The sequence below is a fragment of the Vicugna pacos genome, chromosome 10, assembly GCF_048564905.1.
Source record: "Vicugna pacos chromosome 10, VicPac4, whole genome shotgun sequence".
NCBI lineage: Eukaryota > Metazoa > Chordata > Mammalia > Artiodactyla > Camelidae > Vicugna > Vicugna pacos.
Window position 1 is genome coordinate 75,327,236 of NC_132996.1, and position 21,752 is coordinate 75,348,987.

At 48.5% G+C, this 21,752-nt stretch overlaps 1 protein-coding gene across 1 annotated transcript; it reads left to right on the plus strand.

The window, feature by feature from the left end:
• Positions 1 to 19,962: 19,962 nt before the first annotated feature.
• On the plus strand, positions 19,963 to 21,460 carry LOC140699090 (cytochrome c oxidase subunit 8B, mitochondrial). The gene is made up of 2 exons (XM_072970884.1): positions 19,963 to 20,073; positions 21,359 to 21,460. Exons 1-2 carry the CDS (start codon positions 19,963 to 19,965, stop codon positions 21,458 to 21,460), a joined length of 213 nt encoding a protein of 70 aa, XP_072826985.1.
• The last annotated feature ends 292 nt before the right edge of the window (positions 21,461 to 21,752 follow it).

Below are 21,752 nucleotides of genomic sequence, written 5' to 3' on the forward strand. Positions count from 1 at the left end.
AGGAGAGGCCAAGAGAGCAGGGAGAGGAGAGGTTAGTGAACTGATGAGAAAAAGAAAATGAGAGCAGGGAGGGGAGGGGAGCCAGCATGCACATTGCCAATCTGCTCTGGGCTGTGTCACCCACAGGGCTTAGCTTCTCCGCAGGACCATTTCAAAAGATATGACTTTTAAATTGTTAACAATGATTTACACTGCATTGTGAATTTCCTCAAAGTCCCTCCCACCGGATTTCATTACCCAACAAAGTTTCACGAAAATCTTTAATCCTTTCTTCCTCACTCTCAAGTGTTGTCCTCATGGCAGCTGCTAATGAGATCTCCCTGGAGTCCTCTTGACCATGCCCTCAACATCACCCCCTCCGCCTTTGGGGTTTGAAAAGCCTAGTTCTTGAGCACTTGGTGTGCCCTGAATAGAGTCCTTCTTTCCCTGTTCTGAGCACCCTATTTATATCTTGACCTCAGAGAAAGAACCACTGAAGGGTCCATGACCTCTTTCTCTGGAGGAGCGGGTAAGGGGAGGGCAAAAATGGACCTATAGCTGACCCACTCCCTGTATACCAACAAAATAGATGGTTTAGATGAAGCGGACAAATTCCTAAGAAGACATAAACTACTGACACTGACTCAAAAGAACATTTAAAGTCTGACTAGATCCATAGCAAGTAAAGAGACTGAATTAATAATCAAAAACTTCTCACAAAGAAGAGCCCAAGCCAAGATAGCATCCGTGGTGATGCTACTGAACATTTAAAGAAGAGTTACTGTTAGTCCTTCACAAACTCTTGCAAGAGGTATAAATGGAGGGAAACCTTCTCGCCTTGTTCTGTGAGGCCCTATGGCCCTGACACCCAAAGCAGGGCATTACAGACACGTGCCAGGAAAGCTGAAGACCAACACCCCTGATAAACACAGACACGAAAACCCTCAGTGACCCACTAGCAAGCAGAACTCCCTAACACGTAAGAAGACTGACAAGCCGTGACTAAACGGCCTGGCTCCAGTAGTGCAAGGCTGGCTTGACCCCCAGATCCGCTAGTCTAGCAGGAGAGCCCTCGCTGCCCCCATCCTGCAGGAGCTGCCGGGCATCCTGGGTGGCGCTCATTCCCCTTTTCTCTGAATGAGGTTTTTCACTGCAGCAATTCTTCTCCTTTTATACTCTTGCACCCTGGGATTTTGGAAGCGGATGTTTGATTTGTTGGCTGTCAGAAGTTCTGGTGACCACAAGTTTGAGATCAAAGTGTCAGCAGGGCTGATTTCTTCTAAGGCCTTTCTCTCTGATGTGTAGGTCACTGTCTTCTTCCAGGGTCTTCACACGGTCTTCCCTGCTGGTATCCAGTATGGATCTTAACAGAGCCCAGCCTACCTGGGGAAAGGACAGTATTCAACCCTAGCCCTCGTTAGCCTTCCAGTCTCACTCAGAGAGAAAAATACCCTGGCCTTACCAACAGAGGAGCAAGGACAGGGTTACAGCAGACTTCTCAGAAACCATGCAAGCAAGAGAGTGGGAGGAAATATTCAAACGGTTGAAAGAGTTCTTTACCCAGCGAAATTATACATCAGACATGAAAGAAATAAAGACTTCCTCACACAAACAAAAACTGAGGGTGTTTCTCACTGGTAGAGCAGCCCTGAAAGAATTGTAAAGAGAAGTTCTTCAGAGAGAAGGAAAATGATACAGGTCAAAATTCAGATCTACATAAATAATGAAGAACATTAATGAAAGAATAAATGAAGGTAAAATAAAGTCTGTGTTTCCAGTATGCTTAGCTGATCTATCAGTTTGCTCAAAATAATGAAATCAGCATCAGGTGATTGTAGCTTGTGGGTAGGAAATGAGTGGTGACAGTGTGTGTGAGATGGAGGAAGACTGGGGATATGCTGGTCATAGGGCTTTTGTGCTGCCTACGAAGTTCTGGAGTGTTATTTGAAAATGGATTTAGATTGATTGTAAAAGTAGATTGTAAACTCTAGGGAAACCACTAAAGCATTTAAAAAAAGACATATAATTGATATGTTAAGAGAATAAGAGAAATTTGAAAATCATATAAAGTACTCAAAACCAGAGAAGGTGGAAAAAGAGTGGAGGACAAAAAAAAAAAAAAAAGAAAGAAAGAAAGAAAGAAAGAAAAAGGCTTCAAATAGAAAATAGTTATAAATACGGTAAACATTAATCCAGCTATATCAATAACCACTTTAAATGTAAATGATCTAAATATACCAATTAAAAGAGAGAGATTATCAGAGTGGATAAAAAACGTGATCCACAAGAAACCCACATTAAATATAAAGACACAATTACATTAAAAGTAAAGGAATGAAGAAAGATATACCATGCTAACAGTAATCAAAACAAAAACAGTTTGATAAAGGTGATCAAAAGGCATAAGCTTCCAGTTATAAGATAAATGAAGATGAGAGATGTAACACGCTGCAGGATGACTACAGCTAACACTGCTGTATGGTGTATGCGAAAACTGTTAAAAGAACAAATCCTAAGAATTCCTCCCAAGTGCATACATAACATTCACCAAGAACGGCCACATTCTGGACCCTGAAACTCATCTTAACAAATTTAAAAGAACAGAAATCATATAATATCTGTTCTCAGACCACAGTGGAATTAACAATCACAGAAAGATAACTTAAAAATTCCAAAATGTTTGGAGATTTAAAAATACACTTCTACATAACACAGTGGTCAAAAGGAAGTCTCAAGGGAAATTTTTAAAATATTTTAACTAAGTGAAAGTAAAGATACAACTTACCGATATTGAAGGGATCCATCTAAAGCCATGCTTAGAGGGGTATTTATAGCATTGAATGCATAGATTAGAAAAGAAGAATGATTTAAAATCAGTGATGAAAGCTTCTACCTTAAGAAACTAGAAAAAGAAAGGTGAATGAGATCCAAAGCAAGCAGAAAAAACGAATAATAAAAATTAGAGCAGGAATCAATGAAACCAAAAGCAGGAAGTTAAGAGAGAAAATCAAAGAATGAAAGACTAGTTATTTGAAAAGAGCAATAATATTCAAAAGCCTCTGGCCAGGCTAACCAAGAGAAAGGCAGATAAGGTAGATTACACAGGGGCCATTACTGCAGATCCCGCGAACATGGAGAGGATGATGATGGGGTACTGCGAACAGCCCCATGCCCACGAAGGTGACAGCTTAGGTGAAATGGATCGGCTCCTTGGAACACACAATCTACCAAAACTCACACAGGTAGATACTGTGAACATGTCTGCGTCCATTAAAGACACTGAATCACTGACTGACAACCTTCCAAAGCAGGAAGCATCAGGCCCAGACGGGCTCACTGGTGAATTCTACTAGACATTTAAAGAAACGATGATGGTTCTCTACAATCTCTTCCAAATACCGAAGCAGAGGGAACACTTCCTAACTCATACTATGAAGCCATGTTTCCTTAATACCAAAACTAGGTGAAGATATTATAAGAAAGGAAAATAATACGCCAGTTTCTCTCATGGGTAGATGCAAAACTCTTCAACAAAATTTTAGCAAGTTGAGTCCAGCATGTCTAACATGAATTATACAACACAACCATGTGAGCTTTACCCCAGGCGTGCAAGGCTGGTTTAATGTTAAAAATCAGCTGAGTGCAACCCAGCTATTAATAGGCCAAGGAAGAGAAATCACATCATCATATCAATAAACTTTTAAAAAGCATTTGCAAACCCCACGCCCATTCATAGTGAAAGCTCTCAGCAAACAGGAGCAGAGGGGAGTCTTTTAGTTAAGAAACAACAGCTGCCTAAAAGCCTACTGCTAGCATCGCGCTTGAGGTGAGAAGCCAGAAGCTGCCCCTCCCAGCTCAGGAGCAGCGCAGGGATCCTCTCTTCCACCCTTCACATTCCACAGAGGAGTCTTCATTATGCAATAAGACTCAGAAAGGTAACAGACGTGTGCAGACTGGGAAGTGAAAGATAAGCTCTTTTTTCCCCACACGTAATTGTCTATGTAGAAAATTCCAAAGAACAAAAACTCCTGGAACTAATAAGCAATTACAGCAAGGTTGCAGGACACAAGGTTCATGTGCAAAAGCTGCCTGCTTTCCTGTATGCCAGCCGTGAACAACTGGCATTTTCAATTAAAGCATATGTCATTTATATTAGCTCTAAAAAGTGAAATATATAGGTACAGATTCAGCAAAGTGTGTGCAAGATCCACATGAGGAAAACTGTGGTGCTCTGATGAGAGAAATCAAGGATCTAAATCAAGGGAGAAATGTTCCACATTCTACAGATAGAAAGACCCAATATTATTAAGATGCCAGTTCTTCTCAGATTGGTGTATAGGTTCAGTGCAACCCCAGTCAAAATCCAGGCAAGTTATTTTGTGGGTATTTACAAATGGATACTGAAGTTTTCATGGAGAGGCAACAGACCCAGAATAGCCAACATGACAATGAGCAAGAACAAAATTGGGGACTGACACTACCTGGTTTTGAGACTTTCTGTAAACTCCAGTGATCAGGACAGGGTGGTGCTGGCAGAAGACTAGCCGCACTCAACAGTGCAACAAAACAGAGAGTCCAGATGCAGACCCACACAAGCATAGTCAACACAACTTTGACACAGGAGCAAAGGCAATACAGTAGAGAAAGGAGAGCCTTTCTCCACAAGTGGTACTGAAACAATTGGACTTCCACGTGGGAAAAATCAACCTAGACACAGACTTTACACCTCTCATAAAATTAACTTGAAATGGATCATAGATACAACATAGTTACGTGCAAAATAATACAACTTTTAGAGGAAAATCTAGGTGACCTTGGTTTTGGCAATGATGTTTTAGATACAATGCCAAAATAATGATCCATGAAAAAATGGATACATTTGACTCAATTAAAATGAAAAACTTCTAGTCTGCAAAAGACACTGTTCAGAGAATGAAAAGACAAGACACGGACTGGAAGAAAATTTTGCAAAAGACATATTTGATTAAAAGCTGTTATTTGAAATACATAAAAAGCTTTCTAGACTCGACAATAACAAAAAAATGACCTGCTTAAAAAATGGTCAGAAGATCTGGATACTTCACCAAAAAAGATATTCAGATGACAAATGTCATGTGGCAAGATGTTCAGCATCATATGCCACTAGGGAAATGCAAAGTTTTAGAAATTTATTATTATTTTTTAAATTGAAGTACAGTCAGTGACAATGGGTCAACTTTAGGTGGACAGCACAATGTCTCAGTCATGCATATACATACATTTATTTGTTTTCATATTCTTTTTCATTAAATGTTATTACAACACATTGAATATAGTTCCCTGTGCTATACAGAAGAAACTTGGGTTTTAAAACATATTTTTATATACAGTGGCTAACATTTGCAAATCTCAAACTGGGAAATGCAGGTTAAAACAGCAGGACACCACTACACACCTATTGGAATGCCTAGGACCCAGAACACAGACAGCACCATATGCAGACAAGGATATGGAGCAACAGGACCTCCTTCGCTGCCGGAAGGAATGTAAAATGGTACAGCCGTTGTGAAAGACAGCTTGGAGGTTTCTAACAAAGCTGATGTAGGCTTACCAGGCAATCCAGCAACTGCACTCTTAGACATTGACCCAAATGAGCTGAAACTTGTGTGCACATGAAACCCTGGGCATGGCTGTCTGTGGCAGCTTTAGTCATAACTGCTAAAATTCGGTGATAGATGTTCTTGTTCTTCAGTAGGTGAATGGACAAGCAAACTCTGGTGCTTCCGTACAGTGATGATCAGCGAGAAGAGGAAACGGGCCATCAAGCCATGAAAAGACACCAAAGAACCTTAAATGCACACTGCTCAGCGGATGAAGTCAGTCTGACAAGGCTACGTCCTGTGTGACTCCAGCCCCATGGCACTCTGGAAAGGGCAGGCAGCAAACAGACCCATGGTACCAGGGCTGGGGGAGGGAGGGTTGACCAGGAGGCGCATAGGGCGTTTTACAGCAGTGAAGCTGCTCTGTGTGATTCCGTAATGCTGGACACGGGACATTACGCACCTGTCCAAATGCACAGAAGGGATGACACCAAGAGAGAACCCTAATGTAAACTACGGATTTAGCTAATACTAATGTAGAACACTGGTTCCTCGACTGTCACAAATGCACCACGCTAACGCATGGTGTCAGCAGCAGGGGAACCTCGGAGGGTGGGGGTGTGGAAGCTCTCTGTACTTGCGGGAGATGTTTCCGTACACCTAAAACTGCTCTAAAAAAATAAAGGCTACTTGAAAAAGAAAACATACAGAGGCGCTCTCTCTCTTGCCTTCTGAGACGGCCTGCACTCTGTCTATGGAGTGTGTGTCTACCTTTACTTGAACCACCACACCCCCCTCCATGTACATCTCTCTAAATAAATCCACTTTTATCCAAAAAGACATATAGATAAGCAACAAGGACCTACTATACAGCACAGGGAACTATATTCATATCTTCTAATAACCTATAATGAAGAAGAATCTGAAAAAGTATATATATGGATATATATATATAACCGAATTGCTGTGCTGCACACCAGAAACCAGCACAACCTTGTAAATCAGCTGCCTTTCAACTGAAAAAACCCACAGTGTAATACCACGTCACACCCTGTAGGATGTCTGTAACAAATAAAACCAATGGACAATAACAAGTGTTGGTGGGAATGGAACATGGCGCAGCCACTTTGGGAACCAGCCTGGCAGCCCCTCAAAATGGTAAACGTGGTGCTACCACATGACCCAGTACTTAGCTCTGAGCTTTCTATCTGCTCAAGGGAAATGGAGACGTGACATCCACACAAAAACTTCTACACAAATATGCACAGCAGTATTGTTCAGAGGAGCCCCAAACAACCCAAATGTCAGTGCATGAGTGGGTAAACAAAATGTGGTTTATCCACATGGTGCAATGGCTGAAATATTATTCAGCCACAAAAAGGCACGAAGCACTGATACGTTTACAATATGGATGAACCCTGAAAACTATGCTCAGTGAAAGAAGTCAGACCCACAGGGACAAATACTGTTCAGTTCCGTCCAGAAGACATGTCCACAGAGAGAAGGTGGACCAGAGGGCTGGAGCCCGGGAGGAAGGGGAGTGGGGTGACTGCTAACAGAAGGGGCTTCTTTTTGGAGCAATGGAATGCTCCAGAATCGACTGTGGTGATGCAAACAGGGCTAAGCTTGCACAAAGGAGCATCAAATCACACGCTTTAAATGGGTGGGTTGGGTGGATTTGATGGAATGTAAGTTCTGTCTCATGAAAGGTGTTTTAAAAACATTAATTTCAGTTTGGGACTCTGAGAGGGAATCTTGTAAGCAGCTGTCATTTGGTGCACACACAAGTGCTGGGCGAGCCTGGCTGTCTGTGCACGTGATCCCCACAGCCCTGTGGGACTGGGCAGTCAGCTCAGTGGCTGTGATGGACCCTGCTGTGGCTTAAACCAGACAGTCTGGGCCTGAGCAGTGGCAGGGCTCGCAGGGCGGCTCGGAGGGGTCAGGGACCCAGCTCCCACCGTTGGGGCTGCTCCCCATCCCGTAGTTGGCCTGGGTGACCAGGTCACCACCAGCCGTGGAAGAGGGAAAAGCCGGGGCTAGGGGATTGCCCCCTTCCCTCCAAGGTCAGGGCCAGGATTTGCACGTATCACTTCACTTACTCTCTGGGCCAGAGCTTATTCAAGGTGCCACCCTCAGCTGTAGGGGACTTTGGGTCCTGTGTCCAGCCTAAATTCCATCACCAAAGACTTCTCCCAGGATGTCATGGTTCCAACCCTACCAGTCCTTGCAACTGTTAGTGTACTCCAGGGACCAGCATGGCTCAAGTCAGGAAGCAGATCCCGGGGCCAGGGGCTCGGGGAGAGGGGAGTGAGTGTTCACTGGGGACAGGGTGTCAGTCTGGGAAGTCGGACGAGTCCTGGAGGTGATGGTGTGATGGCAGCTCAACCACGTGAGTGAGCTTAGTGTCCCTGAACTGTGAACCTAGACATGGTTAAGACGGTCAATTTTACATTTTGTATATTTTGCCACAGTTAAAGAGAATAAGACAAAGAAAGTCTTGTATCGTAATCTCATCAATGATTAGCTCAAGCGTTCTCCTCAGACAGCCCGGAAACCAGGCCTCTGTCTAGCCAGAAAGGCTGCCAGCAGGACCTTGAGAAAAGCAGCCCCGCCTTGGAAGGACAGGGCCCGTAAAGTTTTATGGGGCTTATCAGCCGCCGACCTTTGCTACCTTTGGAGATCAGGGGTTGCTGGGTGCCCGCCCTGTGCCCAGCTTCCTCCAGAACTTGGGCTGCTAAGAACACTGAAGTCCCCTCAAGGCTGAACTAAGTTTTGTCTTGCTGGCAGCTGGTGGGTGGCCTCCCACCAGCCTAGGACGTCCAGACCTTGGCCACAGCACCGCCTATGAGGAGGGCAGGCAGCCCGATCCCTGCTGGCCCCCCAAGTCCTGCTGGTCTCTGCCTGAGGGGGGTCTTGCTCCTGGGGCCACCTGTGGGCGAGGCTTAGTGAAGGGTCATGGGTGGGGTTCTCCTTCAGCTTCAGGGGACAGCCCCCACCTTACTGCCTCATCAGATGGATAAGAGGGTCCCCACCCACCTTTGCAGGAGGCTCAGGGCCAGGAAGACAGGAGGGCTAGCAGGAGCCAGGTGGCAGCTGAGACGCAGCTGCACTCAGCTCTTCTTTCCGGGGGTGGGGTGCGGGTGGGGGTGGGGAGGGCTGATGGTCCCTGCTGTCTTGCAGGGCAGGGCTCTCCCCTGGCTGCTGAGGCCGTGGGTGGGGACTAGACTCAGGGAAGCAGCTGGGGCGTTGCTGCTGCACTTGGGAGCCCCTCTCAGGGTGGCCCCTGTCACAGACAAGTGAGGGGCCTTTGTCCCAGACCTTGTGCTCCAGGAGGCCAAAGCCCCACCCCTGCGCGTAGATTACTCTGGGCCTGTTGCCGGCAGGACCACCCCGCCTGGCACGCCCACCTGTGAGCCTCCTCCTCTCCCGGGACAAGACCCACAGCGCAGCTCTTGTGTGTGCGCACAGAAGGTGGATGCCATACACCCCTCCCTCCCACCTGTGTTCAAATGTCACCCCACAGAGGCACCCGCCTGCCTAAGACAGCCTCCCTTCACTCTCCACCTCTCATCCATGACCTGGTCTCCAGAAGCTTCCCAGTCTGGGGGTCTGGGGGTCCAGTGCATAGCCTAACTCCTGGTTCTGCAATGCGCTGGCCACTGTGTGACCCCAGACAAGCTCCTGACCTCCCTGGGCCCACGTGTCTTCATCTGCTTCATCCGGACTTCCTAGGATTGTGAGCTGAAAGGGAGGGGATACCAGTAAAAATCGTCTACAGCACTTAAAACAGTGCCTGGATGGAGCTGGATTCCTAGCTCACGCCACATACAAAAACTAACTCAAAATGAAACTAAGACCTCAGCTTAAGAGCTAAAACTATAAAAGTCAAGAAGAAGCGTAGCAGGAAATCTTCATGATCTTGGATTTGGCAGTGAATTCTTAGATATGACGCCAAAAGCATGAGCAGCAAAAGGAACAAAAAAAATTTGACTTCATCAAAAGCAAAGACTTTTGTGCATCAAAGGACACCATCAAGAGAGTGTAAAGACAACCCACAGAGTGGGAGGGAGAAAATATTTGCAAGTCACACAACTGATGAGGGATTAATACCCAGGATGTATGAAGAACTTCTATGGCCCCAAAATAAAACTCAAAAATTCCAATTAAAAAATGGGCAAGAATTTGAACAGACATTTATCCAGAGAAGATGTACAAATGAGAAGATGCCCCAAATCATTAGTCTTTGGAAAACGTGATTGAAAACCACAGTGAGACACCACTTCACATCCACTAGGATGACTTGTTGCTGAAAAAAAGAAAATGGGAAAAACCCAAAGTGTTGGTGAGGATGTGAAAAAGTTGGAATTCTTGTGCACTGCTGGTGGGGAAGGGAAAAGCACAGCTACTGTGAGAAAGAGTTTGGTGGTTTCTCAGTACACTCAGAAGAACTGAAACAGGGGCTCGAACCAATTCTCGTCCTCGAACATTCATAACAGCATTATTATGGAGCCAAAAGGTGGAAACAACCCAAGTGTCCATGAATAGATGAACAGGTAAAACAAAATGTGGTACGTACAATGGAATAGTATCCAGCCACAAAAGAATGAAATTGTGACGCACGCTACAAGGATGAACCTTGAAAACATGCGAAGTGAAATGAGCCAGATGCAAAAGGACAAATACTATGTGATTCCACTGATACGAAATAGAACAGGCCAGTTCATAGAGACAAGAAGCAGATTAGAGAAGTTACCAGGGACCAGGGGAGAGGGGAGGTGGGGTTTCTTGCTCAGTGGATGCAGGGGCGTCCTGGGGTGAGGAAAGGGTTGAGGAATAGTGTGGCTGTTGAACAATATTGTGACTGTAATTAATGCCACTGAATCGTACACTTCAAAATGGTTAAAGTGAAACATCTCATGTTATTGATACTTTACCACAATAAGAAAGTGCCTGCCCCACAGCGTGGCTGCCCGCCTGGGATGGCAGAGCAGCACCTGAAGACGTGGTGCTGAGTAACAGGAGAGGAGTCTCCTGCCTCGAAGGCGCTCACACCCTGTTGGGGAGGCAGAAAAGAAACAGGATAAGTCAATAAACTACACATGAATTAAGCAGCGCCAAGGACAGAGCAGAACAGAGAGAGGAGACAGGAAGTGGGTGCACAGGTGGACCTGGGGACAGCAGTCAGGGAAGGCAGTGTGTAAGTGAGGAGGAGCATGTGGCTCCCAGGGGGACAGCTGTGCTGAGGTCTGGCAGGAGCCGGCCTGTACAGGACCCAGGAGACCGCGGTGGCTGTGAGGGTGTGAGAGGAGGTCTCAGCCCTGCTGCCAGAGGAAGTTGCTGAGACCAAGGGGAGTGGTTGGGCTCGACAGGGTCCCAGGAGGGAGGGGATCACATTCTGCATATTTGTGGGAGAAGGGTTCAATACAGCTGATAGATTGGGTGGGAAAGGATTGAGGCAAGGTGGGGATAGAGATGGAGAGGCCCCCCCCCAGCAGCCCCCAAGTGGCCCTCACCACCCTACTCTGCCCGGCCCCCCCCATTCCAGGTCACTCCCCCTTGATTCTGCCCGCCAGGACCTCCAAGCCATGAATCCGACAAACTTCCACTGTCCCTGGCCCCTTGCGTCCCCCTGCACATGCGCCACAGAAGCTGCTGTGGTCACTAGGAACACCCTGGGCCTTCTCTCGCTCCGTGGTTCTCACTTGGGAAAAAATCTAACTGACCCTGTCAGACCTGTGCCACTGAGCTCGGCTGGAGACAGACTCTGGACAGACTCACTATGCATCCACCAGCCTCGAAGGCTGGACCCTCACTGCCCCCAGCTCCTGAGCCCACGTCCTGCTCTGCATCCATAGTCCTCAGCCCCCGCGCCCACCAGGGGGTCCTGTGGTGCTTTGGGCCCCACTCTCTCCCTGCGCCTTTTCATGCACCTGTTGGCGTTCTGTATGTCTTCTTTGGGAAAACCTGTATTCAGAGCCTCTGCCCATTTTTAACTGGACTTTTTTTTCCACTATTGAGTTATATGAGTTCTTCATATATTTTGGATGTTAATCCTTTATCTGATACATGATTTACAAATATTCTCTTCCGTGCAGTAGGCTGCCTTTTCACTTGTTGATGGTTTCCTCTGCTGTGCAGAGCTTTCTAGTTTGCTGCAGTCCCACTTGTTTATTTTTGCTTTTGCTGCCATTGCTTTTGGTGTCAAATCCAAAACAATCATCATCATGACTGATGTGCAGGAACTTGCTGTAGCCTATGTTCTCTTCTAGGGGTTTTATGGCTTCGGGTCTTACATTCATGTTTTCAATTCATTCTGAGTTAATTTTTGTGAATGGTGTAGGATGGTGGTCCCATTTCATTCTCTTGCCTATAGCTGTCCATTTTTCTCAACACCATTTATTGAAGAACTGTCCTTTCTCCATTGCATATTCCTTGCTCTTTTGCCATAAATTAATTGACCATATATGCGTGGGTTTATTTCTGGGCTCTCTATTCTGTTTCACTGAAAATAGAATAGATTACTCTAGCTTTGTAATATAGTTTAAAATCTGAAGGCAGTGATGCCTCCAGCTTTGTTCTTTTTCAAAATTGCTTTGGCTATTCAAGGTCTTTGGTGGTTGCATACGAATTTTAGGATAGTTTGTTCTATTTCTGTGAAAAATGCCGTTGGAAATTTGATAGGGATTGCACTGAATCTGTAGATTGCTTTGGGTAGTATCGGCATTTTAACAAAATTAATTCTCCCTGCCCATGAGCATGGACTATCTTTCCACTTACTTGTGTCCTCTTTAATTTTCTTTCATCACTGTTTCATATTTTTCAGTGTACAGATCTTTCAATTCTTTGGTTAAATTTATTCCTAGGTATTTTATTCTTTTTGATGCAATTGTAAATGGATTTTTTTCCTTTGTTTCTTTTTCTGGTAATTCATTATAAAGTATATAGAAATGCAGCAGATTTTTGTATATTGACTTTGTATGCTACAGCTCTACTGAGCTGGCTCATCACTTCTAATGGTTCTGGGGGCATCTTCAGTGTCTCCCTGTATCATATCGTCGTGTCTGCAGATAGTGACTGTTCTGCTCCTTCCTTTGTCACTTGCATGCCTTTGATTTCTTTTTCTCGCCCAATTGTTCTGGCTGGTGCTTTCAATACAACACTGAATAAAAGTGGCAAGAGTGGGCATCCTTGTCTTGTCCCTGATCTTGGACAGAAGCTTTTAGCTCTTCACAGCTGAGTGTGCTGTTGGCTGTGGGCTTGTCATATATGGCCTTTATTATGTTGAGTGTATGCTATCTATACATAATTTGTTAAGAGTGTTTATCATGAAGGGATGCTGAATTTTGTCAAATGCCTTTTATGCATGTATTGAGAGAATCATATGATTTTTACTCTTCATTTTGTTGATTTGGTGGATCACATTGATTGATTTGCAGATGTTGAACCGTCCTTGCATCCCTGGGATAAGTCCTACCTGATGATAGTGTACAAGCCTCTTAATGTGTTACTGAATTTCGCCTGCTAATATTTTTGAAGATTTCTACATCCATGTTCACCCTTTTTCATTACTGAAATTGGTTATTTCTATCTTCTGTTTTCTTAAACAGTTACATCTGGAGTGTCTCAATTTTTTTAAAGAAAAAAATTTTTTTTTTTTTTTTTTGTTTTTGGCTTTGTTAACTCTATTGTATATTTTCTATTTTTATTAATTTTCTCTCATTTTTATTATTTTATTACTTCTACATTCTTGGAGTGTTTTGCTTTTCCACTTAAATTCTTGAGAGGAATGCTTAGATCATCGCTTTTTAGTTTTTCTTATTTTTTAACATATATATTTATAATGTGTGTGTATATATATGTATATAAATTTTAAAATTTCACGTGTATAAATTTCCCTCAAAGCGTGAATTTGTTTAGCTATATCCTGTAAGTTTTCATATGCTGTATTATTGCTATTTTTCATTTTAAAATGTGTGCTTTCACATACTCTTACTTTTTCTTTTTCTTACACAACACTTTAAAATGTAAAAAAAAAGAATCCTTTACCCGCAGCCCACACAAACACAAAATTTGGGCTGGATTTGACTCACAGGCCGCAGCTGGCCAGCCCTGGAGACAGCACGTAGTTTCTGAGCCCGGGCTCTCACTCAGCATAACGTGTGCCAGACTCCTCCACATGGTTGTGTGTCTGGGTAGTTCGTTCCTGTTCACTGCCGAGTAGCATCCCATCGTGTGGGTCTGTTACGATGCTTTTTAACTTAGTTGGTTCATTTAATAACCATCATGTTCTGGACATCTCTTCGTGTTAGCACACATGGACGGACCTCACCCTTTTTACCGTGATCGTTGCTCTCCATGGTAGAGATGTACCAGTGATTTAAGCAGGGCCTTAACAAAAATTGGATTACTCCCATTTCCCCCTACTATGAAGAGTGCTCTAAAAAAACAACCTGACGCATGAAAGTTTTCATCTTCAGATCAGGAAGTTGTACCTGTCACTTCCTCTCAGAATCATGTGCCAATCCCAACAGCAAGAAAAGTGGGAAAGGTAGTCCAGCCAGGTGTCAGGGGGACGGAGCAGGGACCCCAGAGCACTGCTGGCAGCGTCTACTCAGCCACGCTTCCGCTGAGCTGGCCTTCTGTTACCGCAGGCACCGGTTATACACATAAGCACACTCACATATATACATTGTATGTATAAATTATCTGTTGATTTTGCAAAACTGGTGTATAAACACATATATAAACATACACACACATTCCCCCACGGGAAGCTACTTTGTAACCTAGGGGACAGTACTTTTCTGCAGTTTCTTTTGTCTTTACCCTTATAGACTCCACTCATTTTCGAAGTTACTTAGGTCAGCAACTTTCCCCCACTCCCTTCCCTGAGATGGTTTCATATATTTATAATGTGGTTAGATTCTTTGGTGACATACTGCATTAGTCCTGGGATTCCCTGGCATCCTACATGATATTTTAAACTTGTATACATTAATGTTCCTCTTTGTGTTGTAAAGTTCTGTGAATTTGACAGGTGCATAATGCTGTGTATCCACCCAGATCTTGGTTTCTCATGCCATTCACCAATAAAAGGGACCAGGGTTTCTTGGCTCTTTTAGGACTGGGGCAGAAAACATGTAAGGTGAGCACTTTATAGTGCCAGCAAGTGAGAAAGTGCTCAAAACAACGAACAAACAAAAACTCCACAAGGAAAAAGGTGCTCCAAAGGGACACAGGAGCCAAAAGAAAGAACTCCCAGCACCAAGCCTGGGCAAAGCAGCGATGATTATAGTCTAAGGGGAAAACAAACACCCACGAGTCCACGCTAGTACAAAGCACTGAGTAAATAATAAACGAGTAAGTGAGTAATGGGTGAAATAACGAATAATCATAAGTGCAAGCAAATCTCCCATGCAAAAGAGTCCCGAATGCTTTATGTGGACACCCCAGACCCAAGGTGCTGGAGCAGCGCTCTGCAGCCCTCGAGAGCAGCCTGTGCACAGGGACCTCCTCCCAACGTGCAGGGTGGAAGGGGGAAAGAAAGAGTGACTTCACAGTGAAAACCTGACAAAGCCGACCTCAGCCAGGAGATGAAGGTGAACGTCACTGACAGGCCGCACTGGCAGTCTGTGCCCTCGATGGGGTGTGACGAGGAGGGCGTTCACCCCTGTGGTCGTCTTTCCAAACCCCACACCCAGAGAACCATGGGGAAAACAGAAGGCAGATTCCAGGAGGGGGTTCCCTATGAAACAGCTGAGTAGCTTTCTTCAAAACTGTCCACGTCGTCAGAAACAAGGGCAGTCTGAGGAGCAGTCCAGCCTTAGGAGCCTAAGGAGATGTGATGACTTACTGCTGTGCAGGGCCCTGGGAGGGGGTCCTGGAATAGGAGGAGGACATTAGAGGGAAACGAGGGAGTCTGAGTAAAGTATGGACTTTACTTACTTAATAAGGATGTATGGATGCTGGTTCATCAACCATGACAAGTGTACCATGCGACTGTATCAGTCAGGGTTCTCTGAGAAACAGAACTGGCAGGATACAGGTATAGACAGATACAGGTCTGTTACAAGGAACGGCTCGCAGAAGCACAGAGGCTGAGAAGTCCCAAGACCTGTGGCTGGCGGGGCACCTGGCAGGGCAGCTCCGGCCGGAAAGCGGGCAGCCTCGAGCCCTGCAAGAGCTTGATGTTTCAGCTGAGTCCAAAGGCCCACGTCCCAGGTGAAGCCGTCAGGCAAGAAGAGTCCTTCTTACGCATGGGAGGGTCAAACTTTCTGTTCTATTCAGTCCTCCAGCTGAGTGAGGCCACCCACACTGTGGAAAGCAGTCTGCTTTACCCAGTCCACCAATTCAAGTATTAATCTCCTCCAGAAACACTCTCACAGATTCACCCAGAGTAACGTCTGACTGACCGTCTGGCCCAGCCAAGCTGACACATAAAATTAACTATCACACCAACAAAACCGCTGGGCTGTGAAGACGCCCTGACTGTTGACTGGCACCTCTGTGGGCACGTTCCATGCGAAGAGGGCCTGGGCAGAAGCTGAGCTCGGAGGAGGGGAGCGCAGAGCCGGTGGGGCGAGGAAGGACAGGCCTCTCACACAGTCTCTACCCGGGAGCCCCAGTTTCCGTGGATTCTGCTAACCCTGAGAGATACTAGGTGGAAGTGTTTTTGAAAATTAAAGGAAGGGCTGAGTTTGATTTTTCTAGAAGTGGTCATTTGGTTTTGAATGAAGATATAAAGCACAGAGTTTTTATATGGCATAAAAATGGTTCTCAAATTTGATCGTGCATCAGAATTCCCAGGCGGGGGAGCTTGTTGTAATGGACACTTGGGACCACCCCAGAATTTCTGACTGATTTCTAACAAGTTCCCAGACGATGCTGCTGCTCCAGAGACCACACCTTGAAAACCTGTTTTATGTGATGAAAACAGATTTCCAATGCGACAAAAATTAGATGCAAATGTTTGCCTTCGTGTGCATTTTTTCTGGGTCCTTGATGCCAGAACTGCCGCAGAGGACTGCGTTTCACCGTCACTGCCTTTCTTCAACAGCTCCTGCAGTTCCAAGTGTGGACACAGGGTGGTGCCATGTGTCCACCCCAGACCTTCCAGGTGGCCTTATACCTTTGCAAGGGAGGGTGAGCACGGTGCCCCCCACCTCCATACCCAGGGGCAGGAGGGACAGATGTAGCTCTAGATCAGATCGAGACTGATAGATAAGGGCAGGGGAGGAAGGAGGGTTACTTCTGTCCACCAGAGCCCCAGAGCTTTTCCTGATGCCACCCTAGTCCAGGACAGGCCAGAATAGGCCCTGAGCCCAGGGCCCTGCTCCCTCTCCATGCCCCAGTTTACCCAGCTGTTCCAGGAGCCCTCGTTCCACTCTGCATCCCCAGGGCCTTTTACTCCCTTGTTCAATGTGACCGCCACCACTTTCTCTGTGGGGCACACCGTTTTTCTTTCAGGAGAGGAGGAGGGTCCAGGATACAGGGCTGCACTCTGCAGCGGGCTAGCATGGCCTTGCTTACGAAGTGAGAGGCTGAGCCAGGCCTCCCACCCGCAGCAGCCTCGTGTGGTTTGGGGCAGCAGGGATCTGCACAGGGTTTGGTTTGAAGAGCTGGTTCTGGGGACTAAACCCAAGCTAGGGTGAGGCCAGTTGCTTATTGCCACAGGTGGTAGGAGCCTCAGAAGCTGCGTGGACAGAGAGCAAGGGCAGGTTTGTGCTTGGAAAGTTTGGGAAGGTCAGAGGGCTGTGGGAGGTGGATAGGAAGGGGCTGGAACTGGTGTGGCCATCCAGGCTGGAGGAGAGGCTTGCAAGACCCCATCTCCCCTGCCCTGGTCCTCACGGAGGGCATCACACCGTCCAGCACAGGGACTTGCTTGGAAGCCTGGAGCGGACTCCCAGAGCACAGTGGGCACTCTGCTGCACCCCTCCTCAACTGCCTGCACCCCCACCCCTCTCAAGCTGGGAAGGGTGGAGCCAGGCCTGGGCAGTGGGGCAGGAGGTCTTATCTGTGAAAGAAGGAACTTCCTAGACTGGGTGACTGGCCCTGAGTCAGTCTTATCCCCAGCTGGACCCCACAGCTATAATTAAAGGTTCAGGCGGAAGGGATTATTCCAGAGGAGGGGCAGAGCCCCCCACAGCCCGAGGCTGGCACTGGGGCCCAGTGCTGCTGGAGATAACATTCAGGACACACTCCCCTCTGTGGCCTCCCAGGACTTGGCTCCTCCCTGGGAAACCAAGTCTCAGGAAGGCGGTCAGGCCAGGGCCTTGAGAGGCGGGGCATGGAGCCCAGAAGCGAGCCCCACATTTGGAACAAGTGTGGTTTCCAGGGAAGAACGAAAGTAAAATGATGTTCCTCTTGGAGTGTAGTTACATCACCAATCACCATTTCCACCCAGACTGACGGGATGTGATAGTCCCTCAGGAGGATGGAGACCATGGTTGAGTCGGGGGGCTTAGGACCGACGTGGTCAGATGTCCTGCCGCTGCTCTGCTCCTCACAGCCACGCCGACCTGGTCTGGAGAGCTGAAGAGCACGCTCTGGGCTGTGGCCTTTATCACTGTTAATGTCAACCTTTCAGGTCATTCTGACGATGGGCTGTGATCCTGTGCCTCCTGTCATATCTGACTCAATCTGTCTCCCTTCAGTCTAACCCGAATCTCCACCCACCCTGCACTGACCACCCATCCGTCCACCTCCACCTCCATCCCACACTGACTGGAGGACACACCAGTCCCTGCCCTCGTGGGGTGTCATATCGGCTACGAGGCACATCTGAGATGTCACTTGATCAGGGCCTGAGTGATCTGAAAACAAAAGGAAACAGGCGGGAAAGTTTCCTGCAAAGGCAGCAGCGCAGGGCGGGAGTGGCGTGTCTGGGACAAGGCAGGGGCCAGCACGTGCGCAGATACAGGCGGAGCAGGTGAGAGGCAAGGTGGCAGTGGTCAGGGCCCCCTGCCTGGGGGACATGGGAAGGAAGTGACAGGAGCCTGTGGGGAGCACTGGGCAGGGGCAGCGCCAAGTGTTCTAGGAGGACTGTCCCGGTTGCAGGGTGGAGCAGCTGTGGAGGCTGGACTTGGGGAGGATGGGGAGTGGGTTCTGTGGGGTGCAATGTTGGTGGACTGGATGCAGGGTGTGAGCACCACTGGATGTGAGTGCAGAGCTGAAGGCTGGTGCTCAGATATCTGTCCTGAACAGCTGGGAGGGGAAAGCGTGGAGGACACATGCCAGGCAGGCCTCGGGAATCCACCCACAGGTGCGGATGAAGGTTCATGTCAACACAGCCCAAATACCATGACTGACAAGGAGCCACTGGGGTTGCCAAGGCTGGACAGACCCAGAGACAGTGGGTGGGAAGGCAGCAAAGGTCCTGGGGCTGCCAGAGGTCAGAGAGGGTCTGGACGAGGTGGCAGAAGCAGGATGGCCAAGGAGAATGGCCAGCCTTTGGCATCTGGCAGGAGGGGGTCTGGGGACACAGGGTTCGGGTTAGGGTTCAGCTGTCTGGGGCAGCACAGGCAGGCCCACTGCCTTCTGCAGTGACCAGGTCAGGCAGCGGTCCTTTCTGGTCACTTCCATTCTCTCAGGGAACTCACTGCTTGGGGTGGGGGGATGTTTGCACAGACAGAAGAAGTGAAAGCCTCGGAGAGAGCAGGAAAATGAATTGACTAACAAATGTTTGCTGCGGGAAGGAATGTCTGCAGAAGTAAGAGAACAGGGCCTCCAGCTCACACCAGACAGGTGTGCGGGCAGGGCTGGGATGACTTCCTGGGGTCCGGCAGGCAGCTGGCCAGGCACATCTGGCCCTGGGTGCCTTGACCGACATGCGGGCCCAGGAGCAGAGACCCGAGTGTCTGCTGAACTTCTTCCCCTCTGCTCCGGCACAGCCCACCACCCCAGGAACAGGCTGCTCAGACTGGCTACAGGCTGTGCCCAGGTGGAGCAGGGCTGCCCCAGGAGTTAAGGTTAGGAATCCCCAAGTTAGGGGATTTTAAAGTAGCTCTGTGTGGTACTGCCTATTGACACTTCCAGTATTTAGTCAGCTCTTAAATCATGTCACTTGCCTCTCTTGCCTTCTCAGACCCAGCTTCCCTGGTCTTGAACCTTTACTGAGTACTTTCCTACAAAGAAGTGAAAGCCCTTTCCATGAGGGTCAAACCTGCGCTGCAAGGGGCTCGAAGCCCCTGGGGCCACACCAGGAGCTGGGCCTGGAGGCTGCTGGTCTGAGGCCTCCTCTTTCCCAGTTCCAAGCAGGCTCCCTTCTGCCAGCCCTGTGACAGGAGGGGACAGCTGCGGCTGCCTGCTCGAGCTATAAAAAGCCCCAACAAGCAAGCGAGCAGAGGACACACCGGGCGGACACTTGGAACTTCACTGGGCTAGGGAGGAGCTCGGCCCAACAGCCATGCTGAGGTTGGCCCCCACCACCAGGCTGCTGCAAGCCCCCCTGAGGGGCTGGGTGGTTCCCAAGGCGCACATCTCTGCCAAGCCAGCCAGAACTCCCACTTCCCCAAAGGTCAGTCCCCTCAAGGCAGCAGGGGTGGGGTGGGGGGAGTGGGGAGGTGAGGGGGTGGGAGGCGGCCCCGACCTGGGCAGGGGGAGTGGGCAGTCCTGAAATGTGCTCAGGATGAGGTGGGTTTAAGGGAGGACACAGAAGGGGAGAGGGTGTCCTCCCAGGGCTACCTGTAGAGGGGATCCTAGTGCTGGGTCTCAGTCCTTTGGCCGGAAGTGTCCCAAGTCCGGGAAAGGGTCCCTGCAGCTGCCGCCCGCAGGTCAGGCCCCAAAGCAGCCTGCAGAGTCAGCAGGGGTGGGGGGCTCTCCATTCTCAGGCCCCTACTTGCCTTCTGGCAAATGGCGGGTGCTAACAGCTGACCTTGGAGGGCGCTCAGTGGACCCTCCAGCTTCACCACCCGTTAAAGGCAGAGAGTGGGATGCTTTGAGGGTCAGTGAGAGCACAGGCGAAAACGTAAACCTGTGACCCTCAGGCTCCAGCAGAGCTCAACATCCGTTTCAAGCATAAATAAACCAGGGTCTAGAAGGTCACCTGCCCAAGGTCATAAGCCTAGATCTGAAGCCAGCCTGTGGTCCCTGTTCTAGGCCAACATCGCTTTTAAACCTCTGAGAGTGAAAGTCTAAAGGAAGGACTGGCCTCCATCTTGGTGTCCGAGTCACTTGGAGGAAGGGGAGGGGCGACTGGTCTGGGCTGTTTCAGGAGGAAACAATGACGGTGAAATACAGCTGGTGCCTCAGAGCCTGGCTGAGTGCAGCCACTGACTGCGCGGGGGTCCCGGTGGGATGGCCTCGCACACCTGCACACACTCAGCGTAAGGCGTTCCACCGCCTCCACCCAGACCCAAGAAAGGGCCCCAAACTTGTGACAAGTAACTTAACACTACACCTGACCACAAACGTCGGCAGGTAACCAGAAGGGAGGGTACACCCTGCCTGGTGAAAGGAGTTCAAGGTCACGGCACAGGCGGCCAGGCAGGCTCTGGGCAGGTGGGTGGGGCTGTGATGAGGGGCCTGACTCAGAGACTGGACCCCAAGGCTGCTCACCCTGGTCTCCGCACAGGCTGTCCTCTGACGACTGCAGTCAGCGGTCACTGCTCACAGCTCACAGGCTATCCCCACCTGACTCGGGAGAAGTCTGCGTTAACGGAGTAAACCCGGCTGGGCCCAGGGTCCAACAGGAGCTGAGGCGCAGGGCAGTCTGTCTAATTCTCCACTGCTGCTCCAGCAGGACCCGGGGACAGAGGCAGTCAGCCTGGGCCTAGTGGACTCATGTGCACTTCCTCACCCAGGAGCAGGCCATCGGGCTCTCTGCGGTGTTCCTCAGCTTCCTGTTCCCCGCGGGCTGGGTGCTGTTCCATATGGAGAACTACAAGAGGAGCTCCGTGGCGTGAAGGCGCTACCACCGCTGCTCCAGGCTCAGATCAGATTGTATTAAACCCCTCCTTCCACCTAATGTTCTCTTGGTAATTCTTTGTGTATGTGCACCCTCTGCCCCAATGCCCAGCACTGGGCAGTCTGAGGGCTGGCTCCAGTCAGCACTGGGCACTCAGGCTGTTGGCTGGGTGGCGGACTCCTTCAGAGGCAACAGACATCACATCTGAGTGACGACTAGGACAGGACTCATGTCCTTGGCGGCCGTGCCCACCGCCCTCTGTGCTGGCTCTGCCCTTGTCCCCAGTGGGC